This window comes from Mustela nigripes, chromosome 5 (assembly GCF_022355385.1).
Source record: "Mustela nigripes isolate SB6536 chromosome 5, MUSNIG.SB6536, whole genome shotgun sequence".
In the NCBI taxonomy this organism is placed as follows: domain Eukaryota; kingdom Metazoa; phylum Chordata; class Mammalia; order Carnivora; family Mustelidae; genus Mustela; species Mustela nigripes.
In genome coordinates this window covers 99,136,768-99,159,273 of record NC_081561.1, presented here as the reverse complement: position 1 = coordinate 99,159,273, position 22,506 = coordinate 99,136,768, and the positions used below count along the sequence as shown (strand labels likewise).

Genomic DNA, 22,506 nt, shown 5'->3' with positions numbered 1-22,506 from the left:
CTTCTGATTTTCAAATACATTTTTCAAGTTGTTTCTTTTCCATGAAGTCCTTTCAGGGAACTGCAACCTACCTTGATCAATTCCTTGATGTTGGAGCTCCTACAAACACCAAGTATTTTAGCACTCCACTGTTTCCCAAATGGATTTTTACTCCTTAATTAACATCAGTAACAATTAGTTTAAAAAAAAAAAAAAACAAACCTCACACACCGCTTAAAAGAGTTTACCATTTAAGAGTCCCTTGAAAAACTGCTGTCTAGATGATTTATCATGTCATTCAGTGACTTCAATTAGATTATACAGTACTTTTGGAATATATTGTAAAATGTAGGAAACTTAGATATAAGTAATGATTAAATACTATTTGAAATTACATATATAATATTTTTTTCTAATTAAATTTGTTCTTCTTTACCAAAACATTTCTTCCTATCTCTAATTTTAATTGTGCTTATTTCTACCACAGAGACAGTAACAATATTAAAACAGTGGACAAAGTGAACACGTAATATACCAGGGTCAGCATTAAAATATGGGAATGGCTTCTCTTAGACAAGTTTATCAGCATTGATGTGAGAGTTTGCACAGATGAGGGGGTCTAGAGCGTGAGTTTTCAAACTTGGCTACTCACTGGGATACCTAAAGAGCTCTAAGAATACTAATACCTGCATCTTAAACCCAAAGACCTCCATTGAATTGAACTAGCATATGGCTTCACAATGGGATATTTAGAAGTTAACCAGATGATTCTCATAAACAATTAGAAATAAAAACTATTGGTGAGAGGCTTTTTTTACATTTAGCATCCTCTCCCAATCACATTTTTCTCACTGTTTTGCTTTAGGAACATGCTTCTCAATTAGAGAGATTTAAGGCCATTCATCTAAGCATTCTTTGTCACAGTGGCACCCCTGGCATACATATACATGTAAGGATGATAAGATGGTATTATTTTGAAAATGATTTTCTGAAAATATCTTTGAAATTTTAGTAGACTATAATTGTAACCACATACTCTAGGAAAAAAATGGTAATAACTAAAATATCAACATGGCAGGAAGCAGAGAGAGGAGAAAAAGAAAGAAAAGTCTATAGCTGTATTAACTATAGGTAAGAGTTACAGTTTTTGGCTATATATACCTGATTGATGGTACCCAAAACATCAGTGAAGCTGTTTACTTCTGATAAAAGCAGAGATATTATAGATTTTCTCAACAAGCTGCAACTTCCCAGGGTTACCAGACTCTGAGAGACATAATGCTGCACCTGAAACTAAAGATAAAAATGAGTAAATTTCTATTTTCTATCAAGTCAGGTCAAAATATATTTAGAGGGCAATTTCTAAGACTAAGATAAATTATGACTACATAAATAATAAAATTTTGTACAGTGGTTAATATTTTGAAAGGTATGACAAAGTGCTGAAATGGAAGTTTTAGTTGAAGTATCAAAATACATAATTATATTTAGGTGATGGACCATATACAGAATGAATAAAGAAGATAAGACTCTTAAGCCCTTACCCACTAGATATAAGTGTAGGTGTGTGTGTGTGTAGTGAAAGAATGGAGTTTGAAGATGTCTTTTGGAATAGATATTGGTGCACTATGAATCCCACCTCCGCACTGAAGACAGGTGGGAAGGACTTCCTTGTTCTCTATAAGTCAAAAGAGAGGCACTTTAGAGAGAGAGAAGAAAAAATGCAGGACTCTAAATTTTCATGTAGGGGCAGCAGAAAGTACTCACCACTAAGTAAATGTAAAAGAACAATGGGAGACAATAAAGTATATCCCATATAATTATTAGGAGAAATGCCATTTGATTATTAATCACATTAAGGTATGTATAATTCAAAGCTGGAACTTCATCAAACATGTCCCTTAATATATTTTGGAGAATGGAAGCTTCAGAAATATCTTGAAACAAAGAAATAGCACCTATCTTGTCATGTTCTATAGATTAAAATCATATTGAGGAGACATTGCTTTTGTATATAAAGTATCTAAATGACAATGCTATATAATGCCATGTGAAAGTAGGAAATGTCACCTGTGTCCTTTAAGATAAACACGTAACATAGGTACTTCTCAAATTGATATTTTAATAATATGCTTTAAAAGTTAATCAATGACAATAACATAGTGAACACCTTATAGAATTGAACAGAAATTTCTATTGTAAATCTTGATATGCACAACTCGTTCTTAATAATAGTTTTCTAAGTCAGCTTGTCAACTCAATCCTAAAACCACATCAATTTATTACTATAGGAAATCAGAGTTATTTATCATTGTTGTTTCTCAGTAATGTAACCGGCTAGGACTCACACCCTCTGTAATTCTCCAGTGTCACTTTTTTGCAGATAATTTACATTTTTGTTTGTACCTGAAAAAAGAATACCCTTATCTAAGCTCTTAAAAAAATTCTGTTGGCTATTTCACTGATGCTCTAGTTTTTTACTTCCTTTCTTAATATTTAAGGCTTTAGGAGATTAAGAAAAAAATTCACAGTAAAATAAAAGTTACTTTAGAAAGTGAGAATAAGGGGTGCCTGGGTGGCTCAGTGGGTTAAAGCCTCTGTCTTCAGCTCAGGTCATGATCTCAGGGTCCTGGGATTGAGCCCCGCATCAGGCTCTCTGCTCAGCGGGAAGCCTGCTTCCTTCTCACTCTCTGCCTGCCACTCTGTCTACTTGTGATCTTTCTGTCAAATAAATAAATAAAATCTTAAAAAAAAAAAAAAGAAAGTGAGAATAAACTTATGAGGGTAGTCATAGGGTTAGGTCTGTGGACTGTGGACTGCTAACACTGCCTGAGCCAAACCCTAGCTCCACTGCCTATTAACTTGTACTAGCGAGTTACTTAACTTTTTATATCTAAGCTACCACATCTGCAAAATAATGATTGTGATGGCACCCACTTCAGTTGTTGTGTATGTGAAATTAGATAGTAAAAATTGTTAACATAGTGCCAGGTACCCAGGAAGTGCTCAATAATTGTTACATGTTAATATAATGTAGGTCATAATAGAAAAGCTTAAAGGTTACAGAAGTTTAATTTATTGAACCCTGAAAAGCTAAACACTAAAAATAAAATCTGTTTTTCCAGAGTTAATACAATTCTATTAGACAACACTGCTCAGAAGAGAAGTTCATCATAAAGACCTTTTCCATAATCTAGATAGGAATTGTTATAGTCCCCCCAAAATGACTGAAGTTCATAAGAAAACAAAGACTAAGTATATAGCTGTTAAGGTAATTTAAATTCTGTGAACATTTTTATAAAAATGGTTTCTAGTCTTCCTTACATTTTAATTGACACTTGCCCTTTTGTAAATAGAGTAGAACTTTTGAAAGAGGCTGGCATGGAAACCAGGGCTTACAAGGTTATAGGAGAGTCTACAGTGGTGAAAACAACACACGTGCCATCTTTTTCTACTCTAGCCCATCTTCCTGTATTGCAGGGAATGGAAGTTAGAAATAACTTTCCCCAGATTCCTGTGAAGTTTGAATTTTGGATATTATTTGAGTTCTGCTAATCAGAGGTACTCATCTGAGACCCTGATTTAGAAGTACATTATGGAAGAAGAGAAGCATGGCAAACGCAATGCATTCTATTGGTGCAGATTATGGCAGAGGTGACATGGTTCAGACTTATCATGTAACTGGTGTAGAGGCTCCCTAGATTTGCAAGTTCTTTTTTTTTTATAATTTTTTTAGAATTTTTAATTTATTTGACAGAGAGAGATCAGAAGTAGACAGAGAGGCAGGCAGAGAGAGACAGGAGGAAGCAGGCATCCTGCCGAGCAGAGAGCCCAATGCGGGACTCAATCCCAGGACCCTGAGATCATGACCTGAGCTGAAGGCAGAGGCTTCACCCACTGAGCCACCCAGGCGCCCTGCAAATTCTTAATCCTGGCAGAAGCAGTGGGACCTTGATGGCCAGTAGTTTAGGAAGTCATTCCTATAAACTCAGCCTCCTCAAATTCCTATAAACTCAGCCAAACCAAATGTGCTTTGATCTACATCTACATATTCCCCTGGAGTATTCACAGAGCCCAGTGCTGACATTTCAGACTTGAAATATGCAAAGGTGGAAATTCCTACCACATACCCAACATATTTGCTTTCTGGCCTGTGTTGAAGACAGAAAGATCTTGGAAAATGGCAGTGAATTACCACAAACTTCATTAGGGGTGTTTCTACTTCAGTGATACTATTTCAGTTGCAGTTCCTTTCCTGGCAGTCAACACTGCTTCTGATATTTGTTAGGCATTAATCTGATAATTTTTTTTTTTTTTTACTATTCTAATAAGGATAAAATGAAGCAGTTTGTGTTCACCTAGGGGTCATCATTATACTTCTGCCCTATTTAAGGCCATGTCAGTTTGCTGGCTCTGTGTCATTATTTCATTGAATTTGGATCATCGGAATATTCTACAGGACATCATGCTGGTGTACTGATATGGCAATTGTTTTAAAGGTCCTAGTAAAATGCATATATTAGAAGAAAGTAAACCCCAGGATTCGGGTACCTGAAACAGTTGAGACATTCTGGATCTGATGAATGTTGAAATGCCCCTTCCAAAGTGAAACACAAGTTGCCTTAGTATGTATTTTCTATCAGTAATAAAAATATATAATACCTGATGGGCATTATGGATATTTGAGGCAACATATACTCATTTCAGTTTACCACTTGGATGCACATACTGGGTAAATCAGGTCTAAGCATTGAGAAGAGCCCAGAGTTGTAGAAAGAGCTCTAGCTGGTCAAAGTGGAGTAAAAGGCAACTCTGCCACTTGGACCGTAAGACTGATAATACTCAATGTTCTTGGAACTAATCAGTAATTGTATGAGGCCTGCTGTTGACCCTAATTAGAAAATCACAATGAAAAACCCTTGGTTTGGGAAGAAAGTCAAAACTTTCTTCCATATATATACATATATATTCAAGAAATATATATATATACAAATAAATATACTATATTATAATTTAATATTTATACATTTATATAAACATAAATATAAATATATATTTAATAATATTTGTGAATATATAACCATATAAATATATTTTACACAATTATATTATATGATTTTATACACACACACACAACACTATTTGGCCCTACTAGAGAATAAATGACTGCCTCATTATGGGATACCAAGTGATTATATGCCCAAAGCTGCTCATTTGAACAGTGTTAACTAAAGTTAGGTATACACAGCAATACTCCATCATCAAGTAGCTCTAATATATATGATGTGTGATCAAGCAGGAAATATAAGTAGAAGCACTGCTTGAGCAGTTAGTTCCACCTAGAATACCACCCCTTTTGTGGTTGAGTTCTAGGAAATTTATGTTCTAAGCCTATGAACAATATGTTATGTTCTTTCTCTGATAGCCAGAACATTTGAATTCAGGAACCAAGGTATGAAAGAGACTGGGAACTCTCAATATTACATCTAATGATTCACTGGTAAAGCATTCTTCACCCCTTGTGACATTGGATTCTGGTTTGAGGTCAACAAATTTCATGAACTAGAGGTTGAAATTTCCACCTGGTTATATGGAGGGTTTTTTTTTTTTTCCTCTCTCTCTCTCTTTTTTTTAAAATTTCTTTTCAGCGAACAGTATTCATTGATTTTGCACCACACCCATGTGGTGCTCCATGCAATATGTGCCCTCCTTAATACCCACCACCTGGTTCCCCCAACCTCCCAGCCCCCGCCCCTTCAAAACCCTCAGGTTGTTTTTCAGAGTCCATAGTCTCTCATGGTTCACTTCCCCTTCCAATTTCCCTCAACTCCCTTCTCCTCTCCATCTCCCCATGTCCTCCATGTTATTTGTTATGCTCTGCAAATAAGTGAAACCATATTATAATTGCTCTCTCTGCTTGACTTATTTCACTCAGCATAATCTCTTCCAGTCCCGTCCATGTTGCTACAAAAGTTGGGTATTCATCCTTTCTAATGGAGGCATAATACTCCATAGTGTATATAGACCACATCTTCCTTATCCATTCGTCCGTTGAAGGGCATATTGGTTCTTTCCACAGTTTGGCGACTTGTGCCACTCTGCCAATGGCGAAAAGGGGGTTCCTGTGTTGGCTGGAGCAATTGATCTCTGGCTGAGGAAAACAGGAATTTAAAACACAATGGCAGCAGAGAAGGTTGTATTTGGAAGCCAGATGTTGCCTGGTATTACTCTCCAACTATTTTGAGTAAATAGAAAACTATAGCAAACTCATGAACAAGACCACTAGAAACCCAGATCCTTTAGGGATGAAACCCTGGGTAAATCCAACTAATTGACAATGGGAGAATATAACTGGCAGTGGAGAAAGAAAGTCAATACAGATAGTGCTTATAACCACTTATAACTGAAAGCCATGAAGGGTTATTTTTCTGTGGGGGGGTAGGTTATTTTGGTAGTGGCTTACTTTATAATTTAGTACATGAATTGCAACAATCAAACTAGAATTGTGATGGAATTAGCATAGGAATGATTATCGCATAAAGTCGTATCACATCACATGAAATGAGTGAAATTTTGAATCCCTGCTTTTGAGAAGAAGTCTCTAGATTTTTGTTTCTATAGAGCATTGGTACATTACATCTTCAAAGTACACTGTTTTTGCTATTGGTATTTTGGAGAGGTTTGAATAAGGGAAAAAAGGAATATATAATGTTGCAATGCTGCATAAGGAGAGTGGTATTCCATAGAAGATATATTGGAGTATCCATTTGAGTATTCTTCAAGCAAACTTTCTGTGCTGAAGAAGCTAAATATAAAATATATAAAAAATACATAATATAAATACAAAAAGGTCTATTATAAGATTAATAGGGATCCAGAAGAAGAAATGGGACAGAATAGGCAGAAAATATTTGAAGAAATAATAGCTGAAAACTTCTTATATTTGGTGAAAGACATAAATGTACACATTCCAGAATCTCACTGAACTCCAAACAATAAGTATGAAAAAAAATGCCTACGTATATCAGAGCCAAACTCCTGAAAATATAAGTCAAAGAGACAAGCTTATGAGTAACCAGAGAAAAATGATACTTTACATTTAATAAACGTAATTCAAAGAACTATGGAATTCTCATCAGAAATTATGATAAGTAGAAGAGAATGGATTAATATCTTTACACTGCTGAAAAGAAAAGAAATGCCACCCAGCATTCTGTATCTAGTAAAACTGTTCAAGAAGGAAGTAAAAATATTTTAAGATAAAAAGTAAAATTAAGAAAATGTAACTAGTCAAGCCATAGTATAAGAAATGTTGAAACAATTTTTTTCATGCTTAGTGTAAATGATACTTGGGAAATTTGAATATTCAGAAAGAAATAAAGGGTATCAAAAAATAGTAACTGTCAGGGTAAATTATATTTTCCCCTTAGTTTCTTTAAAACACATTTGACAGCTTAAAGTATGAAATACATATAATACTGTCTTGTATATGGATGTGATACATATGACAATGAGAGTATAAGAAACAGAAGCACAAGCCAGTTACCAGTTTATTACCGCTCAGCTCCCAGTTCACCTGTCAAAATATGATCTGCAATAATACATAGCATTCTTTTAGCATCTCTCCTTTACATGAGCAACATACAGGGTTTCTCAGTGGAGGATGCTGAAGGAGCATTGTAGGAGAAAGAGATTTTCCTCTGTTTCTGGACATTGCATAGTGGGTGAATGGTATGGGCATGAGGACATCTGGTGGAGTTCAGCCCCCAGCTGCCCATCCAGAACTTCATGTCTCTTGAAGAATTTTCAAGCTTAGCCTGGCCTGGCAATAACCCTCCCAAGATCCTCTCTACATAGAAACTACAAACCTGAAGTCTTCTTGCCCACACTAGCAACTGGACTCCTACAGGCATCAGGGTGTCTCACCTGCAGCCCAAAATGTTCCCATCAAGAAGCCATTTTCCTTATGGCTTTCCTGTGACCTGGAGGTGCAGTCTCTCTGCAGCCTTCACATCCTCTGGACACTCATTCCACTGAGTACTGATTACCTAAACCCTGCTACATAAAAATACAATACATTGACATCTGTGGGATGTAGCTAAAGAGGTCCTTGGAGACAAATTTATAGCTCTTAATACTTATGAAGGACAAGAAGAAGTCTGAAATCAAAGTCATTGATTATTCACCATGTCCTGTCTTCATTCATCTGGAAAGCAGAGGTTAAGCTTCCTTTGAGAGTCTCAAGGGATTGCATGCTCTCCCTCAATCAACCAGCAAGGACTTTGGCAACTTGATCATTTTTAAATAACATCTTCATTGAGTATATAGATAGAGATATAGACATAGATATAGATATAGATATATAGAAATATAATCTCTCTCTTGCTCCCACATGCCCTATCTATTTACAGAAAGAGTGATACATATTACATAGTTAACAGAGTTATATAATCAACACAATACTACTATCTAATTATGGAACCACAAAAAGAAATTCCATTAGCAATAGCTCTCCTTTCCCCATTCCCTCAGTCCCTAGAAACCACTAATCTACATTCTTCCTCTATGGATTTGCCTATATGGATGTTTCACATAGTAGAATATTATGCTATATGTGGTATTTGTGTCTGACTTCTTTCATTTAGAATAATTATTTCTTCAAAGTTCGTTTATTTTGTAACATGTGTCAGTGCTCCATTCCTTTTATAGGCTAAATAATAGTACATTGTATGGATATACCACTTTTGTTTATCCACTCACCAATTGATGGACATTTGAGTTATTTCCATTTATCGGTTATTAAGAATAATGCTATGTACAAGTGTTTGGGTAGATACAGATTTCTAATTATCTTGGATACATATTTAAGGAGTGCTATTACTCAATAACATTATAAAACTGTGTTTAATTTTTTGAGGAACTGACAGTTTTCTAAAGTGACTGTACTATTTTATATTCCCACCAGCAATGTACAATGATTGTGATTTTTCCATATTTTCTTTACATCCTCATCAACACTTGCTATTTATATCTTTTTATTTTAGCCATTCTACTATAGAGTATGAGGTGGATTCTCACTCTGCTTCTGATTTGTACTTCCCTAATTCCTAATGATTTTGAGTACCTTTTCATGAGCTCATTGGCTATATGGATATCTTTCAATAGATATTTCTTTGCAGAAATATCTATTGAAATTCTTTAGCTATTTTTAGCAGGTTTATTTTCTTATAGTTGAGTTATAAGAGTTTCTTAATATAGTCTAGATACAGGCCCCATATCAGATATATAATTTGCAAATATCTTCTCCCATTCTGTGGAATGTCCCTTTTTTTTTTTTTATATCATAGCACAAAAGTTTGTCAATTTTTTTTTTCTTTAAGGTATATCTAAGAAACAAATGCCTAACTCCAGGTCACAAATATTAACTTACTTGTTTCCTTCTCAGAGTCTATAGTTTTTGTTTTTAAAGATTTTATTTATTTATTTATTTATTTATTTGACACAGGGAGAGAGACAGTGAGAACAGGAACACAAGCCAGAGGAGTAGGAGAGGTCACAAATATTAACTTACTTGTTTCCTTCTCAGTGTCTATAGTTTTTGTTTTTAATGATTTTATTTATTTATTTATTTGACACAGGGAGAGAGATAGTGAGAACAGGAACACAAGCCAGAGGAGTAGGAGAGGGAGAAGCAGGTTTTCCACTGATAAGGGTGCCCAGTGTGGGCCTCTATCCCAGGACCCCAGCTTCATGACCTGAGCTGAAGGCAGATCCTTAATGACTGAGCTACCCAGGCACCCCCAGTGTCTACAGTTGTATCTCTTTAGGTCTATGATCCATTTTCAGTTAATTTTGGTAGATGGTACATTTGTATGTAGATGTCTAGTTATTCACCATTTGTTGGAAAAAAGGAATTTATTCCAATGAATTGCCTTGGCATCCTTGCTGAAATCAACTGACTATAAATGTAAGCGTTTACTGATGGAGTCTCAGTTCTATTGTGTTAATATATATGCCTATCCTTAGACCAGAATCACAGTGTCTTGATTGCCATAAATTCGTAGTTAGTTTTGAAATTAGGACATGTGTATCCTCCAACTTTTTTCTCCTTTTTCAAGATTGTTTTGGTTATTCCAGTTTCCTTTTATTTCCATGTAAACTTTAGCATCGGTTTGTTAATTTCTGCCCAAAAAAAGGAGGCTAGGATTATGTTGAATCTCTAGACCAATCTGAGAAATATTATCATTTTCATGATATTAAATCTTAGACTCCATAAATACAGAATATTTTTTCTCTTTATTTTCAACAATGTTTTGTAGTTTTCTGCAAAGACATCTTATATTACCTTGATAATTATTCCAAAGTATTTTGCTATTTTGCATGCTATTATAAGTTGAATTATCTTAATTTTATTTTAAGATCACTTTTTAAGATTCCTGAGTACATATTCTCTTAAACGTGCAAAACTATGGATTGGAAATATTGGAATTATCTATACCATTCTCCTAAAGTAATTAAGATACATCAATAAACCTAAGAGTCATGGATGAGAAGTAAAAGCAGATTATATATGGCATTCCTTTCAATTCCCTTTTTGCTTAAAAAAAATTTACCATAGTCTGTTATGTTTCCCCTCTCCTAATGTCCTCCATGCTATTTCTTATGTTCCACAAATAAGTGAAACCTTATGATAACTGACTTTCTCTGTTTGGCTTATTTCACTTAGAACCATGAGAGACTACGGATTCCAGGAAACAAACAGAGAGTTTTAGAAGGGAGGGGGGCGAAGGGATGGGTAAGCCTGATGATGGGTATTAAGGAGGACATGGATTGCATGGACCACTGGGTGTTACATGCCAACAGTGAATCATGGAACACTACATAAAAAACTAATGATGTACTGCATGGTGACTAATACAACATAATAGAAAACATTTACAACTAGCCATTAAAGATAGGAAATGAAATCTATAACAGAACTATTGTTATCAAAATAGTATTGCTGTATAGCATTTTCACGAACATTTGGGATACACCTGGATTCTGTAATCATCTGTATGTTATCTACGAGTTCTACCTCATTACCTATCAGGAGGCTTCCAAAACTTGACATATCTTTCCTGTCTCTCTGCTGCTGGTATTATTATGATGATGACGACTACTACTACTACTACTACTACTACTTCTACTATTCTTACAACTATTACACTACTATCCCTATCTCTGAGAGGTGAGATAATCTAGTTAGTAAGAGCTCAGACTCTGAAGTCAGACTGCCTGTTCAAACCTGCCTCTATAATGTACTACCTCTGTGACCACGGTTAAGTTACTATCCTTCTCTGTAGCTTAGTTTTCTCACCTACAGAAGTAGGATAAGAATAGCTACTATTTCCCAGGCCTGTTTTGAAAGATGAGTTAACACATGGAAATACTTGTAACGGTGCTTGGTAAAATGAACGTTAGCTTTTTTTTAAACCTAAGAAAGGAAGATAACCAGACAGAATTTGAAAGATGTCTCTCTCCTTTTCTTTCCCCATCACATCTGCAGGTTTACAGAGATCTTTCACCTCCCCACCCCATTGTCTCTCTCAAGGAGAAGAAGCACAGGTATGACTGAGCTCTGGGCTAATGTGCCAGAGGAAAAACAGTATAGGTAAAGATATGCAGAATCTGCTCTTTTGGCTTTAGTTCCCAGAGAATTTAATCTCTTTGTGACTACAATGATAAGAGACTCTCAGGGGTGCCTATCTCCTAATTAAGAATGCTTCTCAGTTTAAAAAAGAAAAAAAATGTGAAAATTAGGAAAAGCAAGGCATTGACTAAGAATGCTTAGGTAAAACTCTGTGGCTGAGCAAAAATACGTACAGATGACTGACATATGATACAGCCCAATTCTTTAAGGCAAAAGTTCCAAGTAGGCCTTTATTATAGTAGGGTTTTGCTCTAAAACTACATATAAACCCATGGGAAAGAATCTGGAATTTCAGAGATGCCACTAAATGGAAGTCTACAAACTAATACTTGGCAGTTTCCAAAGGGAAGATCTAGGCTTTATAAACACTGGGAGGGGTTCCTACAAAGTGTGTTTGGAAAGTCAGTATAATAGCAGACAAGTTCATCCATGTCAGAAGAACAGCAAGAAGTAACAGGCACTCTGACAAGTGAGTACAATAAAAGGAAGGGGGATCTTGAGATGAGGTTATGTTTGAAGAACCATGATCTATCTGTAGACAACAGGATCTCAGTTTTGAGTAGCTGGTAAGAAACTGGGAAGACTGTCAAATGCAGAAAAGCAAGCAAAGGTAAATAAGACAGGAACTCCATTTCCATGCCTGCCAGATGGGGAACAAGGCACAAAAAACGTTTATTGGAACTAGAATGGGAGGTCAGAAGTTCCAGAAGTACTACTAATCTACTAGTTTGAAATGAAATTATCCGTGGCTCCCTGAATCATTGTTATGGAGCAGGTGAGAGCTCAGAGCCTGAGGAAGAGTTAAGCGCACAAATATGGATCAACTGATTGCTGGGAGAAGAGGTGTAGTAAGGGGCCAAGTTAAACTATGTAATGATACTGAACTACATCAGGATGTATTTATCATGGAGCTTCAAAATAAAGCAAGACTTTAAAAAAAAATCAAAAGGCAAACAAATATTTGCTCAGGTTTATAGCAAAAAGGACAAAAAAGGGGCAGTCTCATTATGAAAAAATGGTAAAGAGTTAACACATGACAAAAGAAAAACTATCTTATTACCATTTTTCCCCTTCAAAGAAATGATTTTTGGTTTGGAGATGATAAAAATAATATATATAAAAGATAAAGCACAATTAAAGTTTCATAGATAATGAGTATGTGAGAATCTAGCTATTTGAACTGAATTCAAAATTTGAAGAATTTTATCCCAAACTATACAACATACTTGTAATTAATAATATATTCATTATAATTACTGAGAAGCCATATAAAAGACACTTAAAGGAATAGAAATAGGAAGTACTATGTGAATTTTTAAAAATATGAAAGTAGATGTCTCAATCCACAGAATAATATATGTGGGTTCTGGGAGCATTTGAGGACATTGCTATGCAGAAAATTTTTGAGAAGTAAGAAGAGCATACAGAATCCATTAGAAAAGTGCATCAATTAAGAAATAATGTCAGACCACACTAACTTTAATTCCTGTCCTATTATGGTAGAGTTGCTATGTTTTGTCAAAGGAAGTCCCAGACATAGAAAACATTGATTTCAACAAGGCCTCTGAGAAAGCCATTAGGATTTCTTTTAAATATAGTAGGGACCCTGTAAGTTTCAGGATGGGTGAATAAACTGCATCTAAAGAGTATGGATTGTAATTTCATGGGCTCTTCTAATAGCATGCTACAGCACTTGGTCCTATGGTTAATTATTTTTATAAATATATAAAAATATAAATTGTTTTTATAAATAATTTCAAAAAAAAATTCAAATCAAAATTTAAACTCTGCAATACTCATAGAGACCACTAGTGCTGTGGTAGCAAAACAAAATTCAAATCAACTCCTTGAGCTTTAATTAGTTTCAAAGAAGCAAAATGTAATAGAGATACAGGAAAAGCTATGTATATTTAAGTTCCTATAACCTGTTAAAAAGCAGAATTATAATTATATATAGGTATTTTGAATTTTTTTTAATCTGCTAAGCACCTATTGGTATTGGAGCTAAAGACACTGTCTGGAAGTATCCAAAAGCCTCCAAAAGGGACTAGTGGCACCTTCATAAAAGTCCTCATATTTCCTGAAGAACATCACATGTGCTTGGGTGCAGCACAGGCAGTGATTTCTGTTAGATGGTCATTTCAAAAATGACTTGTTCAGTGTGACTTTGAGAATCTGGAAAGCTCTGGAGCCCTACCCAACAAACTTTAAGACAGCCATCTGCCTATATACAGAGTGGACTGTGCTTATTTATGACCAACTTCTCAAAGGCAAAAAATTAATAGAAAAAAATTCATTTTCTTCTCATTAGAGACTGTGAGACATTTGAGTGGAAGTCAGAAATAAATAATAAAAAATGGCACTTTATGTGCTCAAAAGGATGTCGGGGGGAATATAGAAACCATATGCCTTTTTATTTAATCAAAATGATTTGTATTGTTGAGTCACTGACATTTGTTTAAAGATGTACATGTATCACTAATATATATATATATATATATATATAATTACACTTCACAACAGGATAACGGAAAAGTGGTGAGTGCTCATAAGTTCCTAAATGAATTCTGTGAACTAAATGTTAAAAAAACAATCTCAGGGACGCCTGGGTGGCTCAGTTGGTTAAGCAGCTGCCTTCGGCTCAGGTCATGATCCTGGCGTCCTGGGATCGAGTCCTGCATCAGGCTCCTTGCTCGGCGGGGAGCCTGCTTCTCCCTCTGCCTCTGCCTGCCATTCTGTCTGCCTGTGCTCGCTCTCTCCCCCTCTCTCTCTCTGATAAATAAATAAAATCTTTGATAAAAAAAAAAAAAAACAATCTCAGGGGCACCTGGGTGGCTCGGTCTATTAAGCATCTGCCTTCAGATCAGGTTCTGATCTCAGGGTCCTGGGATTGAGCCCCACATCAGGCTCCTTGCTCAGTGGGGAGTCTGCTTCTCCCTCTCCCTCTCCACTGGCTGTCCTCCCCATTTGTGCATATTCGGCTCTCTCTCTGAAAAAAATAAAATCTTAAAAAAAAAAACAATTTCAGATCAAAGGTATATCATCATCACTGAAAAAATGACAGAGACTGATTAAGTTGGAAGGACTGCCTACGGATATGCATTAGAAGACTGAACCATTCCTTCTATTTGTATTTTATCTATTCATTTAACTACTAATGAATTAAACAAAATAAAACCAACTAAAAACTACTGGCATAATCAGAATTATGCTAGTGTCTTCTGCCTAAAGATTTAGACAAAAAAGTTGGGCCACTCCATCTAGGATCCCAACAACACTGATAATGACATTTCTCACTTTTAAAATTGAAACAAGGGACACTCAGAAATGTTAAGTTCACATGGTGAGGGCCAGAGTCTAGTGTTAGATTCAAATTTTTTTTTTTTTAACTTGAATGCCTATTATCTCTGCTGCCAGTGAAGCAAAACCTACAGGAAAATGTGGCATCAGAGTAGCAGTAAACAATATTAATATAAATATACTATGATTTTTAAGCTTTTTTTTGCATTGTGTACAATGTTCATTGTTTATATACTGTATAATTTAATCCTTAAAATCACCCTATGAAGAGTTATAATCTCAAATTAAATAATAGGGACCCAGGGTTAGAGAGAGTATGTAACTTGTTCAAAGTTAGATCAAATATACATAAGAATCAGAATCCCCTTGTGCTGTTACCACTGCATATCCAAAGCCTTCATATCCCAATCTCTCATGAAGACAAAACAATTCTGAAAGCCCCCAGGAATATTTATGGAAAATTTCCAACCACTTGCCAGATTCTAATGGCAATGCTTATTAATTACCACAATGAATTAAGGAAACACAACTGCTAGACTGTGTGCTATCAATTTCTGTTAACAGACCAGCACTGGAAGCAAGCTGAACAGCAGGGGAAAAGAGGCTCAGATATACAGGGACAGAAAGTATCAGTCCTAAGTCTGGGTAGATGATGCACTAATAAAAGTTCCATACTTTTTAAAGCATCTAAAATTATACTTCACCTCCTCTGTTTTCCTATGATTCTATAATTAATATGCATTAATCATATAAATAAGAAAACCAAAGTACTTAGGACAAAGAAAAATATTCTAGGGGATGTTACTTCTGGGAAGATGGGGAAATGGGCAGGTATGAAAATGCTTTTCCTGGGCGCCTGGGTGGCTCAGTGGTTAAGCCTCTGCCTTCGGCTCAGGTCATGATCTCAGGGTCCTGGGATCGAGTCCCGCATCGGGCTCTCTGCTCAGCAGGGAGCCTGCTTCCTCCTCTCTCTCTCTCTGCCTGCCTCTCTGCCTACTTGTGATTTCTCTCTGTCAAATAAATAAATAAATAAATCTTAAAAAAAAAATGCTTTTCCCGTAAAATGTTATAAGCATACCAAAAAAACTTTTCAAATAGCCAAAATATTCAGCAGAATCAGAATCAACCATAGCTATTAATACAAATCTAGCTTATCAAAATGTGGATGATCAAGTAGGCAAGCAATTAGTAGGCAGTAATGTCCAGAAAATTGACCTCTGGAACTAACCAAGGTTTTAAGCAAACTGGCATAAGTGAGGGGCTCTGCCACTCTCCTAGCTCTTCAGGATCAGAGCATTGTCAATCTGTATAGACAGAACCTGCTGTACAAAGATCTTAAAACTTCAGTGCAGTAAGACTGAAGGTCAACAATCCAGACTCAACTGAAAGTACATCATAAAAAAAAAATTTCAAAAGCTCTCACTCATATGAAAAAGTATAGACTATAAAAATAAATATGTTACATAGTTTAGAGTAAAAGTTGTTGCTTCAATTAATTACATAAAATGATGTTTTAAAAAGTTATTGCTGCAATTAATTACATAAAATGATGTTTTAAAAATAACTAGATGTGTTAAGATTCTTATAAGGTGGTAATTACTCATGAAAAATCATGATTGTCAATAGGACACAACAAAATTAAAGCTATAGTAGCCAAACATAAATGGTCATACATTCATTCATTCTTTATAGCAAATATTGACTGAGTGTAGTCCATGTGCCAGTGACCGAGCTAGTCCCATTATCACTTAGATTCAATGAAGAATAAAATAAGATTACTTTTGCTTCAGTAGTTACTTCTGCTTATGGTTGGCAATATACTTTAAAAAGCTATCAAAATGTAGTCCAGCTTGATCCTGATGTGAAAGAAAACTTTCTAAAAAGTTAAAAAAGTGATTCTCATACAAATTTGGAGTGAATACATGTCAATGGTGTATTTACACTATTAATGATGGTAAAGAACATTTGGGAATTGAGTATTGGATTTAAAGAAAAAATACTGGAATGATACTGTTATAAGATACAAACTGATTAATATCCTACAAGATAAAACCCTAACATAATGTGTGTGCGCGTGGGTACAGAACTCTTGTGTATAGACATCATTCACATATATACCAGATAGAAATTATAGGTTAATATGGAACTTCACAAAATCAGAGATATGATAAAATACATCCCCAGACATTTAAATAATCCTTGGGTTAGCCTGTTAGATAATGCCCTAGAGCATTAGGATAAGCAACCAACATTTTGCCTTATTTTTAGGATCTTGATAATGTATCTTAATACTAGATAAAGTAACATGTATTAATGTATTGAATTCTTCAAAAAAGAAAAGGAGATCCTAAGAAGCCAAATCAAAAAGGAGAAATAAAAATAAGATAAAATCAGACAATTAACTTTCAGAAATGGATACACCAATGTTGCCTGGTTGGCAAATAATATCAGCTGCACAGAACTCTCAGCTAAGCCCTGGACCCTTCCAAAGTGAGAAACAGTCTAATATTCCCTAGGTTAATCTTACAGAGCTAAAGTACTAATGAAAGATGGGCTGATAAACATCTATGTGCCAGAAAAAGAAACCTCCAAATTAGTACTGATACCAAGAGTAGGACTAGTAACAGTCACCTCTAAGAATGTGCAAAGCCAGCCAGGTCTCTAGCAGTTCGAATTTACACTGCTAAGTACTCCAGGACCCCATACTGAGAAAGTAAGCTAACTTTATATTTGCAACTGGAAGATGCAAATACAAAACCACTTTTTTTTTTCAGCTTTACTGAATAAAGTTGGTATATGACATTGAGATGTACAGTGTGATGATTTGATAACTTATATGTTGTAAAATGACTACCACAATAGAACAGGGTTAAGTAACACATCATCGCTTACATAATTTTTTTGTTTTTTTGTGGTGAGAACATTTAAGATCTAGTCTTAGTATCTTTAAAGCATATAATATGGTATGATTAACTATAATCACCAAGCTGTTTATTAGACTCCCCAGAACTTATTCATCTTATAACTGGAGGTTTGTACCCTTGGGCCGGTATCTCCCCACTTTCTATGCTCCACACACCATTCTACCATGAGTTCAGCTTTTTTAAACTCCACATAGAAGTAATATCAACAGTATTTGTCTTTCTCTGACTTATTTCACTTTACATAATGCTCTCAAGGTCCATTTATGTTTTGCAAATGTCAGGATTTCCTTCTTTCTCACGTTTGAATAATATTGAACTCGATGTATATATACCACATTACCGTCATCCTTTCACCTACAGATAGACACTTAGGGTGGTTTCCATATCTTGGCTACTGTGACTATGCTGCAATGAACATGGGAATGCAGCTACTTCTACAAGATCCTGATTTCCTTTGAATATATACTTAGAAGTAGAATTGCTGAATCTTACGGTAGTTCCACTCTTTAATTTTCTGAGGAACCTCCATACCATTTCCCATTGTGGCTGCACCAATTTACATTCCCATTACATAAGAGTTTTTTTCTCCAAATCTTCACCAACATTTGTTATCTCTTTTCTTTTTGATGACAGGTGTTCTGTCAGGTGTGAGGTGGTATCTCATTGTGGTTTTGATTTGCATTTCCGTGATGATTAGTGATGTTTAGCATTCTTTGTATATTTGTTGTTCATTTGTATATTTTCTTTGGAGTTCCCTTGCCCATTCTTTAGTTGGACTTTATTTTTTATAGAGCTGTAAGAGTTCTTTATATTCTCCTATTCTGCAGGCTGCCTTTCCATTTTACTGATAGGTTTTTTTTGCTGTGCAAATTTTTTGTATGATGAGGTCCCACTTGTTGAATTTTGCTTTTGTTGCTTGTGCTTTTGTTTTTGTTTGTATGCTTTTCTGGTGCTCATTCTCAGTTCCATCTCTACTTTTTAAAAAATCAAAATATAACTGATATATAATACTATATTATTTTTAATTATCATATTATACTATTAATTAGTTTATATCACAAAACTATACTATATATAGGTATAACTACTTATAGGACATAGTGATTTGATATTTATATACATTGTGAAATGATCACCATAAGTCTACTTTTCGTCACCACACAATGTTTTTGTACTATTTACTATAATCACTATGCTGTACATCTCATTCCTGTAACTTACTTATTTTTATAAGTGAAAATTATACCTCCTAATCACTTTCACTTATTCCATCCAGCTCCAGCCCTATGCCTTCTGACAACCATCGGTCTGTGCTCTGTATCCATGAATCTTTCTATCTTGCTTTGTTTGTTCATTTGATTTGCGTTCTAGAATCCATATAAGTAAAATCATGTAATATTTGTATTTCTGTCTGACTTATTTCATATAGCATAATGTCCTCTACACCCAACCATGTATTTGCAAAATGGCAAGATTTCATTTTTTTATGGCTAATATTCCATTATACACATAGGTTGTTCTGTAACTTGGCTATCATAAATAATGCTGTGATGAACATAGAGGTGCATTTATCTTTTCAAATTAGTGTTTTAATCTTCTTCAGATGAATACCCACAAAAGGTAATGTTGAACAATACAGTAGTTCTATTTTTAACTTTTTAGGAATCTCCACATACTGCTTTCCATACTGGCTGCACCAACTTAACATTCCCACCAACAGTGCATAAAGTCTGCCTTTTCTCCACATGCTTACCAACATTGCTATTTCTTGTCTTTTTAATGATAGCCATTCAGATAGGTGTAGAGTTACCTCACTGTGGTTTTGATCTGAACTTCCCTAATGATTACTGATTTGATCATCTTTCCATGTGACTGTTGACCATCTACCTGTATTTCTTTTTTGGAAACATATCTAATCAGGTCCTCTATCCATTTCATTGCACATTTTTTTGATACTCAGTTGTAGGAGTTCTTTATATACTTTGCATAAAAACCCCTTACTAAATTACCATTTGCAAATATCCTCTCCTATTCATTAGGTTACCTTTTTATTTTGTTTTGTGGGTAGTTTCCTTTGATGTGCAAGATCTTTTTAGTTTGATGTAGTCTCATTTTAAAATTTTTGGTTTTTTGTCCTTGCCTGAAGAGAGAGATCCAAAACAGTATTGCTACAATTGATGTCAAAAAATTGCCCGTATTTTCTTCTAGAAGATTTATGGTTTTAGGTCTTATATTTAAGTCCTTAAGACAATCTGAGTTTATTTTTGTTCGTGGTGTAAGAAAGTGATCCAGTTCCTGGTCCAGTGGTCCAGTGGCATGTAGATGTCCAGTTTTCCCAGCACCATTAATTGAAGAGACAGCATTTTCTCCAAGGTATATTCTGGTCTGAAATCATAGGTTAATTGACTATATAAGCTTGGGTATATTCTGGGCTCTCTCTTCTGCTCCATTGATCTATCTTTTGTTTTTTGTGTGAGTACCATATTGTATTGATTATGGTTTTGTGGTACAGTATGAAATCTGAAGTGTAATACCTCCAGCTTTGTTCTTTCTCGAGATTGCTTTGGCTATTTAGGGTCTATAATGGTTCTACATATATTTTAAGATTATTTCTTCTGTCTGTAAAAAATGTCACTGGTATTTTAATAGGGATTGCAGAGGCTCTTCAGATTGCTTTCAATTAACAATATTAATTCTTCCAATCCATGAGCACAGTGTATCTCTCCATTTAATTGTGTAGTCTTCAGTTCCTTTCAATAATATCATAGTTTTCAGAATACAGGTCTATCACCCCCTTGGTCGAAATATTCCTTGGTATTTTATTCTTTTTGATGAAATTATAAATGGGGTTATATTCTTAATTTCTTTCTGGTTGTTTGTTATTAGTGTACAGAAACAAAACAGGTTTCTGTATATTAATGTTTTATCCTGAAACTGTACTGAATTTATCTAATCTATATGTTTTGACATATGTTTGTTTTGACATATAAATCTAATATGTTTTGACAGAGTCTTTAGGGTTTTCCATGAGTAGTAACATGTCATCAGCAAAGACTGACAGTTTTAGTTCTTCCTTTCTAATTTCAATGTTTTATATTTCTTTTTCTTGCCTACTTTGCTGTGGTTACAAATGCCAATGCTATGTTGAATAAAAGTGGAGAGAATGGGCATCCTTGTCTTGTTCCTGCTCTTAGGGGAAAAAAATCCTTCCATTTTTCACTGTTAAGTATAATGTTAGCTGTGGAACTATATGCCTTTTATTATTATGAGGTCTGTTCTGCTATAAACAATTTGTTGAGAATTTTATCATGATTGAATGTTAAATTTTGTCACTTTTTTTGCATCAACTGAAATGATATGATTTTAAAACTTTGTTTTGTTGATGTGCTGTATCACTTCAAATGATTTGCAGAAGTTAAGCTATCCCTGCATCCCTGAAATGAATTTCATAATATCATGGAGTATGATCCTTTCGGTGTATTGTTAAATGCAGTTTCCTAATATTTTGTTGAGTAGTTTTACATCTATGTTCATCAGGGATATCAGCCTATAATTTTCTTCTTTTCTTTTTTGGTAATGTAATGTCTTTGTCTGGTTTTGGTATAAAGGCAATACTGGCCTCATAAATGAGTATAAAATTATTCCATCCTCCTCAACTTTTAAAAATAATTTGAGGAAAATAGGTATTTACTATTCTTTAAATGCTTGGTAGAGTTTACCTGTGAAGCCATCTTGTCCTGGACTTCTTTTCATGGAAGTTTTTTGAGTACTGATTCAGTATATACATATATTTTCTTGAAGTGTAATTTATATACTTATATCAGTTAGTATAACTAATTTTTGTTATATTAGTTTCAGGTACAACATATTGATTGGACAGTTCTATACATTAACCTACGCTCACCATGATGTGTAACTGCTATCACCATAGAATGTTATTACAGTATTATTGTTAAAAAATCAATATTATTGTCTATAATCTCCATACTGCAATTTTCATTCAGTGATTTATTTATTTTATAGCTGGAATTTTGTCCTCTTAATCCCCTTCATTTATTTTTCCCACCCCCACCCAAATCCCTCCATTCTGGCAATAAGCAGTTGTTCTCCATATTTATAAATCTTTGTTTTTGTTGGTTTATTAGTTTGCTTATTCTTTTGTTTTAGATTCCACATATAAGTAAAGTCATATGGTATTTGTCTTTCTCTGTCTTATTTCACTTAGCATAATATCCTCTAAATTCATCTATTTTGTCACAAATAGAAAGATCTCATTCTTTTTTATGGGTCAGTTATATATACAGTATGTATATATACCACATCTTATTTAGCCATTCATTTATCAATGGGCCTTTAGGTTGCTTCCGTATGTTCGCTATTGTAACTAATGTTACAGTAAACACAGGGATATACATGTCTTTTTTTTTCTAATTTTTAATTTAAATTCTAGTTAGTTAACATACAGTGTAATATTAGTTTCTGGTGTATAGTGTAATGATTCAACACTTTCATACAACACTTTCATCACAACAAATGCACTCCTTAATTCCCATCCTTTTTTAACCCATCCCCATGTGTACCTCCCCTCTGGTAACCATCAGTTTGTTTTCT

At 34.6% G+C, this 22,506-nt stretch overlaps 1 protein-coding gene across 1 annotated transcript in view; it reads right to left on the bottom strand.

Moving 5' to 3' along the window:
• MEI4 (meiotic double-stranded break formation protein 4) overlaps window positions 1-22,506 on the bottom strand; it is a 204,652-nt gene that overhangs the window by 86,712 nt on the left and 95,434 nt on the right. Inside the window, exon 3 of the mRNA XM_059399205.1 lies at window positions 1,141-1,272. Coding sequence (XP_059255188.1) covers window positions 1,141-1,272 — 132 coding nt within the window. The remainder of the gene's footprint in view (window positions 1-1,140; window positions 1,273-22,506) is intronic.